The 11,014-nt window shown below is 39.8% G+C and overlaps 1 protein-coding gene across 7 annotated transcripts in view; it reads left to right on the top strand.

Moving 5' to 3' along the window:
- epha7 (eph receptor A7) overlaps window positions 1-11,014 on the top strand; it is a 210,597-nt gene that overhangs the window by 157,841 nt on the left and 41,742 nt on the right. For 3 of the 7 annotated variants that reach the window (XM_017302239.1, XM_017302238.1, XM_017302237.1), the window contains 2 exons: window positions 7,519-7,663; window positions 9,469-9,524. In XM_017302239.1, the coding sequence (XP_017157728.1) occupies window positions 7,519-7,663; window positions 9,469-9,524 (201 nt within the window). Of the gene's footprint in view, window positions 1-3,578; window positions 3,751-3,824; window positions 4,202-7,518; window positions 7,664-9,468; window positions 9,525-11,014 lie in introns of those variants that run through there. The other 4 variants (XM_008398595.2, XM_008398594.2, XM_008398597.2 and 1 more) reach the window with 3 other exon arrangements.

Genomic DNA, 11,014 nt, shown 5'->3' with positions numbered 1-11,014 from the left:
ATCAATGTTGAAAACTGTAGGCTGGATTAATGTACAGAAGTTGTAGAGGAATTCATGGTACTTTGCCCTGACGGTGAAGTGTGCTTTCAAAGTTCATCAAAAGCTACTTTGGATGATCTTGTGATCAGTGATGGTGAAGTGTCTTTGGTGCTGCTCTTGTTTTCACCAACATGCAAGGAGGAAGGGCTGTCCTGGTTGCACGACAATGAGGAAGGCTTCAACACTGGTTTGCATCTTTGACATAATGATAAGATGATGAATAATAAAAATTCTTAGATATATTTAGCAGCACACCTACATTCAGATAGCAAACAAAGCCAATGAGAAAGTGCTTCTCATTGACTCAAGTAGGATCATTAGAATAACCACATACCTGCACATATCTGACAACACAGTTTGGCCTGAGCTGTTTTGGATTCTTCTTGTGGCCTTTGGATGTAGGACGAACACTGTAGGACGAAGCACATGAACCAACAGAAGAATGTCTGGTTTTCCCAGCCTGGAGGAACAACAGGATGAATAGCAGACACATTAGGATAATAAACATTTTAAAGAGAAGTGAGCAAAACTAACCATACCCACCTGTCTGTGTGTCACCATCACAGTCACTCAAAATACTTTGTCCACCCGGTTTACCCTGGAAAGCAATTTTCACCACCTACAACATAAAGCATAAAAATGTCAGAAATAATTACCTTGAACATAATCAGACATTAGGCATTATAGAAATTAGTCAGCTTATAGAAACATTTTGGAGAGCATTTCTTCTACCAACCTGTCAGAAGAAATGTGTTGAAGTCATCATAATAGGCTTCAATCACCAACATGACGTACTAATGAAGAAAAAAGAGGCAGCCAATATGTCATGTATTATCATTATTATTTATAGATCATATAGAGCAAACCACCGGTCTAGCACAGCCACTCTCCCCAGTATGCCGTCTATAGCCGAAAACTTAAAGAAAACGACTCCAACCGCAGCTAAATAATGTTAACTCAAACTGCCTTTCTGACAGTTTTAATGTTCAGTTAACCACCCGACACCTCGTGCTACACCAGCTTGGCTAGCTTTAGCTGCTAACAAAAATAATAGACCAAGAGTGCTCAAGTCCAGTCCTCGAGAGCTACCGTCCTGCAACTTTTCGATGCATCTTTTATCCGACAGACCAGGATCAGCTCTGAACAGACCTGCTAACCAGCATCTGAAAGTTGCAGGATGGCAGCTCTCAAGGACTGGACTTGAGTACCTCTGTACTGAACAGTTGTACCGTGATATCCAAACAAATAAACTTACGTTAAGCATAAGTTTATACTCTTGCATTAACAGAAAGTTAATGCATTCATAAAAAATAATCAAAAACATGATGATCTTAACATGGAATTTACCTTGTTTTTTTGTTGTTGTTTTTTTAAATAGATCTTTATTGAGATACAGATTACACAACAGTATAAACGCAGCATACATTGTGGTATAATGTCCGTCAGGGGGTTACAAACATTGAGACAATACATCACCATAACATTACATAAATACATTAAAGAGAGAACATAAAGAGCATGTTTTAATAGCTTTGGGGAACTTACCTTGTTATGATAAGCTCCAGGCAAGACGACATACTGCTGACTCCCGGGCAAACACGTAACGTCACAGATACATTGCGATTGTGGGAGCAACTCTTTATCAAACACCATCTCTTTAGGGAAACTGACAAACCTATCTTTGAATTTGACTAAACAAGTGTTTAATTAACATTGTATTTTAACAAACACCAACACTTTTCATTATGCTCTGTAAATTTTGATTCATTCCCTAAAAGATTTATTATGGAAAGTATTTTTTCTTTCCGTTTAATATTGTCTTTAAATGCTGGTTCTCTAAGATGCAAATACAAGTAAAATGTCTTGCCTAGGAAAAAAACTGTATTGTACAATTACTTTGCGGTAGTTTACTGCCAGTCGTCAGCCTTTATTGTTACAACAGAAGAAGACATCAAATTGACAATATCCTACCGTATTTTGGAATAAAAGTATGTTACTGCTGGAATTTCGCTGTAAATTTACAGCCATTTCTAAGAGTGTAGGCTATCTGCAGTCAGCTGCTTCACAGCTGTTACCATGACTGTTCTATATAAACAGAGGCGGTCCTAGTTAGGACCCAGCTACTGTTGTGAAGTTTTTGAGATAGGATAGGGGGGGTCCTTTCTGGTTGTGGGTTTTGGTGTGATAATGTTTTATGTTACGGCTTCCAGGATTGGTACCACGGTTACAAAAGGATAAATACAGACTCATCATGTACAAAATGATAAGTACAGACTTATCATTTTGTATCATATTTCTACAGAGAAATAGAGGAAAATGCAGTGGCAATTAACACAATGTGTAGAGTTTGTCATCCAGTTTGCATCTGATGTGAGTGGAGTCTTTATCAATTATTTCCTCCAAGCTATCATAAATGAAAGAAAATTACCACAATTTTGCTACACTAAAGAAAAGTGACCACACAATTATTTTGGGTGTAATTTGGTACTGTTGACAGTCAGATAATCTCGTTGTAAGAGCTGGGGATGGAGGGAATTTTACAACTGGGGTCGTGGGGAGAGGGCACTCATAATGGCCCCCATAATATGCCACCCTGGGTGGTTGTCCATGTCACCCATATTAGAAACCGGCAGTTGAGTGTCATTACAGTGTCATTAATATTAACTCTTACCTCAAGTAAAGTGAAGCAAGTAGCAACAGTTATGAATATGTCATTAAGTGTTATTACAGTGTCAATTGCTATACTAACAGAGTCATTAATACTAAGTCTTACCTCAAGTGAAGTGAAACACACTGGACTATTTATAACTACCATCATAGCTATAGAACAAACCCTTTGTACATTGGAATAAAACAAAATATTACTAGTCCTTCAAACAGAGGGTTTAAGTTCTGGTCAGTATGTTGTTACTCTGAAATACTGATTGAAAAACTAAAATTGTATTTCTTAATACAAGTACCGTGTTTCCCCAATAGTAAGACACCCCCGATTGTAAGACGTATCGGGGGTTTCAGGGGGGTCGGCTAAAATAAGCCGTACCCCGAAAGGTCTTACTTTCGGGGAAACACGGGGGTATTGCCGCCTCCCTCTCATCTAGCTGCGCGCCGCCTCCTGCCCACATCCGCACTGTCCCCCTCTCCATACGTCACTGCGCCGTCCCCTGCACTTGTCACTGCCGCCTCCTGCTTAAAATACGGTAATACAATACTGTTCAGCTTGTTAATAAATGTTAATTTTATGGTTAAAACATAAAATTCGAAAAAAACTTTACAATATAAGACATACCCCGAAAGTAAGACATAGTGGGGGTTTGGGGATAAAAAGAAAGTAAGACACTGTCTTACTTTCGGGGAAACACAGTAGCATAATGACTAGAGCTGAACAAAATTATCCTGATCAAATATTTGTTTTGGCAGAAGTTCATACAGCCTGCCACTGTTGTTATTCAGAATGCATCATTTAATGTATATTTTTAGGCACATGAGTGTATCTTAATGAGCATTCAAGGTTGTCTTCAACCTGTTGGGATCTGGGGAAGGCTGGTTGGTGTTGTTTCCCAGTTTCTCCACCAGAGGGCATCCTGGGGCTGTTCCTGGAGGGCGTGACCTGCGGCTCCCTACCTGCACACCTTCCGCCACTTACCTTCGTTTGGAGGAGTATATCTGGAGGGAGCAGCCACCACCCCAGTGCCAGAGTTTTAGCCAGTAATGGTAGTTATCATTAGTGTGCTCACCGCTGACCGACCTGATCCTTGCGTAATTCTCTCTGTGTTGCCTCTCCTCAGGTTATACCTCTGTGAAGCCTTGTTCTACTTGAACTGCCAGCACTATTGGCAGCCTGATCTGTTACTCTCGAGACCCCGTGGAGATTACCCATTGGCGGCCCGTGTTTCCAGAACCTCCTCGCTGTAACAAACCTTCATCAAACCTCCCGGTGGGCAGCTCCCTCCTGGATCCAAGAAGAACAAGTTCCTCCACTCACCTGTCCACCCTCCTACGCAGCCTCTGCCCTCTCCACACCACCAGCCCGGAACCAGAGTCACCTTCCCCCCGGTCCAGTTTACCCACCTGTAAAGATCCAGCAATCCTGTTCATGAGTTCCTGATCCAGACTCCTGAACATTCTGTTGTCCTTTGTATTGTAATAAATCCTTTAACTTACACTTGTCCCCAGAGTTGTGTTCTGCTTATGTGGGTTAAAAGAATCAAACCCATCATGACACAACCAGACACTCTGGCTTGTGGATGTTTGCAAGAAGTTTATTAATAAATAAATAGATTAAATACCAGTTTTACATTTGACAACAATAGTTGCCTAACACATAACTTATTAACTCAGCTGGTGGATGTTGATTCCTGTTCTCCCTTCTCCACTTACATGTGGTACGTTCATAAGTGCTTTGTAGACATCTTGCTGTAAAACCTTAGGATCAATTAAATTAAGAAATTTATAACAAATGACATAATAATGTAATAATACACAAATATACATAATATTTTCAATTTTGATAATTAACTTTTATGATATTTATGACAGATGATGATTCTTGGTTAATGTCAATTTGTCATAACAGACATTTTGAATAATGTCAACTTTGCATTAAAAGTGTCATTATTTACCAAATGACACTTTATGACAACAGTCATAAATATTCAGAGATATTCATGTTGGTAACACTTTATTTGTGAGGGTGTGAATAAGACTGACATGACACTGTCATAAACATGACATAACACCTTTCATGAACATAAAGGACTCTTTATGAATGTTTATGACTGTTGTCATGAAGTGTCATTTGGTAAATAATGACACTTTTAATGCAAAGTTGCTCTAAAAGTTACATTAAAAGTCTATTTAAAATGCCAACTTTGCATAATTTTGTAAATTATGATAATTTAATGCAAAAGTGGCATTTTTAATGGACTTTCAATGCAACTTTTAGAGCAACTTTGCATTATAAGTGTCACTATTTACCGAATGACACTTCATGACAACTGTCATAAACATTCATAAAGACTTCTTTATGTTCATGACAGGTGTTATGTCATGTTTATGACAGTGCCATGTCAGTCTTATTCACACCCTCACAAATAAAGTGTTACCAAATTATCATACCGCTTTGGCACCAGATGATTTATTTTCCTAAGTAACAGTGCATTGACATCTGGTAATACAGATGAAACGAGATGTTGACATACACAGCCTGAACTTAACTAAAACCTCACTAGTTTTACGTAAGTTAGAATTATAAAAAATAATTTCCCTGTGCGAAATGCCAGAAAACTTAGTGAAAACTTTGTAATTGAATCAAAGCAAACTTTTCAACATATATAAAAACTGAAGCTACAGAATGCTATTTCAAGCAAAAAATAAATAAATCAATGTTATGTAATATAATGATGACTTCAATGCAGGGGTGTACCGATTTCAGTTTTCTGGATGATAAATGATCTTTTAAAAGTCTGGCATGTCAATTTTGATTTTAGGCAATACAACATTTATTTTATCTGAAAAGTCACCTAATATACCGACAAAGTCAGTAAGTTGGCAAAAGTAGGATGACTATTAGTAACTACACACTTGCAAACGTGATCTGGTGGATGGGTCTGTCAGTCTGCTGTTTCACTACAGAACAAAAGGGGGACAGTTGCTGATTTTCATCTCTTTGCAGAAGTAGATAAGATCAGTTTTTCATGTAAGTACCAGCTGATCACCATCCATCCATCCATCCATCCATCCATCCATCCATCCATCCATCCATCCATCCATTTTCTTCTGCTTCATCCGGGATCGGGTCGCGGGGAAAGCAGCTTAAGAAGAATCACCAATCTCCAAAATTAAGGAAATTAGTAATGATTTAGAGTTTCTTTGGAACCATAATAAATGAAACACTAACCAATATTTTGATGTATAATGATGGCTTGGCCAAAATGTAATATTTCAATTGTTGACCGTGCTGCATTTTTATGTTTTTATGATGGAAAGCACTCTGAACTGTTGTTCAACTGTTGTTGCTGAAATGTACTATGCAAATTAACTTGATTGATTGATTGATTGATTGATTGATTGATTGATTGATTGATTGATTGATTGATTGTGCATATTTAAGTCAGGCATCTTTGTGTAATTCTTTCCAGAAATAACATTTTTTGATGCGTTTTGCGTTGAATATAGTGGAAAAACATCTCAGTTAATTCCGGCACTTTGTGTTTGCAATAACTGTGCTTTTATGCCAGCTGCTGGTTGAGTAAAAACATAATCATTTCATAATTAAGTTATTTTATTTCATGTATGCTGACTGTGCAGATTTTAAAAAATCAATGTTCACTATATAACAGATGCACAGGTAACTTGCAGTCCAGTGAAAGCGACCAGCTCACAAAGCCTCTAAAGCAGTGGTTCTTAACCATTTTTGAGGTACCGAACCCCCCAGTTGCATATACGCATTCACCGAACCCTTCTTATTCCAACCCCCTACCCCCTTCCCCCGGTATTCTGATTTAGTAATGTAATTATATTAGCTGTGTTACCACCCCCACACCACTAGAGGCAGTACCAACCCCGAAAAGATGCGACTACGGAGCAGATTTAGACTATAGAATTTGGTAAAAACTGTGAACTTTGCTGAAGTAATTAAAAGACAAAAGTTCAAATCCATGCTGAGTGGAGCTCCTTCAATCAGGGCTCCTCCGCAGCACTGATTGGCTAAGCAATGTAACGTGATCCTCTGATTGGCTAAGCAATGTAACGTGATCCTCTGCAGCAAGCGATGGCAAAGCGGGGCGTCATCACGACTTTACACAAGTCCGCGGCAGAGGCTCCGCCGAACCCCTGAGACCGACTCATCGAACCCCTGGGGTTCGATCGAACCCAGGTTAAGAACCACTGCTCTAAAGACTTCCGTGTGACAGTCTGAAGATAGAAACCCTCAGGTGTGTAATTCAACAGTAGAGAACCCCCTCTCCTTCCCGTCCCAAATATAACAGCTGATGAAATACTGGCATAACTCTACATCTTTTCCACCACTATTTTTCCTTCAGATACATTTGATTTAAAATGCCTGAGCTTCCCCTCTTACACAAGTTGCGTTGACTTATATGAAGCTACTTCAAGCTGTTTTTTGGAGTTATCAGCAGTTTGTCGGTGCAAACAGTCAGAGACCTATGAGAGCTCTGAATAGGAATCAATTCAACCTGAATGTGCCTTTGTTTGAGATGAAGGACATTGCCGTCGCCGCCTGGGACTATTAAGCCCACTTTCTGAAACAGTAGAGCCGTGTGTATGAGGACGACTGAAATAGAAAAGCCCTTATTCCAGTTCTCTCTCAGGGGGGAGAAAGTTGGAGTGGGGGGTGGGATGGTTATCAATCTCCATGCTGTTCACTGGGACTTAATTACTGTCTGTTGTGCAGATTGCAGTTTTCAGTATTGTGAAGTTCATACTGAGCATCTCTGTCTGTTTGTGTATGCCTCTCATCAGCTGCGATTGTCTCCAGCGAGCAGAACCCCGTCATCATCATAGCAGTGGTGGCCGTGGCGGGGACCATCATCCTGGTGTTCATGGTGTTCGGCTTCATCATCGGGAGAAGGTACGCTCTCGCGGGCCCCATTGACTCTCCGCTCCTGTGAGTCTGCGCTTGTCAATTAGCCTTTCAGTCACTCACAGGCCTCCACCACGGTGGAGTCTTCACACATGCACACATGTGCACGCATCATCTTGTGGCATGCTGCGCTAATGGCTTGTGATGCATCATTTTCCCCTCCCCATCCACCAACCAAATTTTTAAGCTGTTTTTGTGGAGCCATTATAAGACAAGCACTCCACAGAGAGAGCTTTGGCCCTGCATTCCTGTGTGAGAGTATGTGACATGGAGAGGTCATGATGAAGTACGGTGCTGATTTTTTTCCATCATCACAAACCACTCAGCCCACTGTCATTATCCCCCTTGCATGAACAGAATGCCAGCCAAACTTGCTTGTCATAATGAAGTCATCAGAATTTTCTCCTTGATGTATTTTAGCAATTCTTGACTCTATTTGGATCTAAACCTTCAGATGAAGTTCAATAAATGATTCGGAGTAAAGTAAAACAAAAATGCATCACTCTTTATTTTCAGGTTTAAAAGTGCTCGTAACTGATTCAGTGTAAAATAAACAGAAATATGTGTCCAGATCCACGTTCAGATGATGGTTGAATCAACGTTGATTCCTGACTGATTCAATGTAGAATCAACACAAATATGCATGTAGGACATTAGATCAAAATAACCTACCAAAGTTGCTGTGTGAATGGAGTCTGCATTTCACTTTTTGTGAAGTGCAGACTCCAAAAATATGGCAGCAAATTCTCCAGATGGTACAGTACATCCTGAGATTGACAGAAACTGAAAAACTGACATGTTAGTAATTTAATCTGAAAAATCGCATACCCATATTCTGTCACACACCTGTGTGTGACAGACGTTACATGCTGGGGGGACTTTCAGTTCTTTCAGATTATAGAATAATATCTTCAGCTTGACTTGCCTGTGCAAGTCAAGCTGAAGATATTTGTTCACAATAACTAAAATTTTCACTATGCATTAAAGCTGCAGCATGTACAAAAGATGTCTATTACATATTTACTGAAACTTTCACCATGTCGTGACAGTATAGTATGAGACAGATTGAGCTCTTCACCTCCGCCCTGAGCTTCTATTGTTGTCTGAAGAAATGCACCACTCCTTGTCAAAAACAACCAGAGGCAGGAGGAGGGTCTTCTTTGCACTGTCAGTCAACCTCATTGTAGCAAGATGCTAATGCTGATAAATGGGCTAATGGCAAAAAAAACAACTTAACGTTCCAGGAAAATCTACCATTTATTGGTGACCTTGCTAACTAGCTTTAGCATTCACAGCAGGTCCTATTATGGTGAAACAACTTTAGCATAGGCTATCAATCTACAGCGACGACGTGACGATATTAGTTTGCATTGTTTTCTATTTTGTTTTTATTCATCCTAAAATCATTTAAAGAACTCAGCCCTGGTTTCCTGTATGTTATCATGCCATGGAGACAGTAATGTCACCCTGCACACATGTGGGTAAAGCTGTTCATTTGGAAAAAGTTTATTGCTCATGGTTTGTTTGACTGTGCTTTCTTAAATTTGTATGTCACATGCTGGGGGGACTTTCAGTTCTTTCAGATTATAGAATAACAACACACTACATGTTAAACTGGTTTTAAACTGCATGTCCAGTGTGATTATGTAGCTGAGCTACTTTCCCTAATCCATGCAGTTGGCTTTGCAGTTCCTACTGCTCAACTGGGTATCTTCACAGATTTGTCTTACAAAGCATTAGTTGACGCATTAAAATTTTTGCAATTTAGGATATTAATTTCTCCATGTTGATTCCACCATTCTCTTTTTCTCCACCCTTCCCTCCCACAGGCACTGTGGGTACAGCAAAGCCGATCAGGAGGGGGATGAGGAGCTCTACTTTCAGTGTAAGTGCTTGTATTCATCTGCCCAAAATACACAATGTATGTTTAGTTTGTACAGACACACGCTGCTCAAGACTAAGCAGGAAGAACACATTAAAACTCATTAGCACCCCCCATCATGACCATTATCCCAGCTCATTTGATTTGAGGCACTGCTGGGATCTATCAAGCCAGCCTCTGCTACTGATTGGCTTAAATCCATGCTGGAGATGAAGAAGTCAGAACACCACAGACGCAAGACTGTGACAGCTGCCGCTGAGGGAGGAAAAGGTGGACCAGGATGTAACGGGAAGTTCTTCAAGATGTGTCTGGTGGTTTTACGGGTGACAGAGTTTCTCATCTGCGCATACTTTGCCGTGGTAGGTTTTTAACTGATGCGCCACCCCTAATGATGCCCCCAGAGATGCAGTTGCAGACAGCTTCTCCGAGTGGAGCCATAATGATCCGCGCTATTGGCTAGCTGCTGATTTAGAAACAGAGGGTCAGGAGTGTCACAAAGCGTAAAGCCCATGCCGCTGAGCCCAGGCTAGCCGCTGTTAAATATATGACAAACGCAGCTCGGTTTCTGCAAAGTCCCACCTGCTATAAAAAAATAAAAATAAAAATCTGTGAGAAAACACAAAGTTGAAGTGGATACCCAGATAGCACAGAATGATTGAAACAACATTAAATCAATGTCAGCCAGAAACATTGAATCAACGTTGAACGCTGACATTGAAACAACAGTGAAAGTGGTCGGTGACTTGAATGTTGAATCAACGTTAGGGTTTCAACCATATCTGACATGATATCAATGTTGATCCAACCATCATTTGTATGTCAATTTACATGCATATTTGTGTTGATTCTACATTGAATCAGTCAGGAATCAATGTTGATTCAACATTCATCTGAATGAGGATCTACATGCAGATTTGGGTTGATTTCATATTGAATGAAAGCTAAAGATTTATGTATATTTTTAGGTCTGATAGGTCTACATCATAACATGCCACTAAAAGTTTCTTCACTGGTGTTAAACACTATATTATTGGCAGATCATGGGTAAACTGTGTACAAAAGTTTAAAAATGACAACATAGGTTTGATATAACATTTTATTTAAGAAAAGAGGGACAGATCTTAAACATATTTGACTCCTTTTTGACTGTCAGAATAACAGTCTATTGTCTACAGAAGAACAGAGTCCATGAGGTTAAGCTTTGTACTGTATGAACCAGGGAAACAGTACAAGTTGTGGTAACCCCAGTTTGACTCTGGTTGGCGTCACTTTGATTCCTTGTGATGTCTTCCTCTCATTCTGGTGTGTAATGAAGTCACTTCTTGACAGTTTTACTGCAGTCCTCAAGAGTCAGCTTTTGGTCAAACTGCGGAGCAACAGCTGAAAAACACAAAAATAAAAGTGAGGAAGGTGCCGGTTAGAAATATGATAAACATTTGAAAAGTTCTGAAAGACATTGAAAGATTAGACAGTGTACTGGTTACAGGTCTGAG

This window comes from Poecilia reticulata, linkage group LG21 (assembly GCF_000633615.1).
Source record: "Poecilia reticulata strain Guanapo linkage group LG21, Guppy_female_1.0+MT, whole genome shotgun sequence".
Lineage (NCBI taxonomy): Eukaryota > Metazoa > Chordata > Actinopteri > Cyprinodontiformes > Poeciliidae > Poecilia > Poecilia reticulata.
The sequence above is the reverse complement of the archived record's forward strand: the minus strand, read 5'-3'. Positions and strand labels throughout refer to the sequence as shown.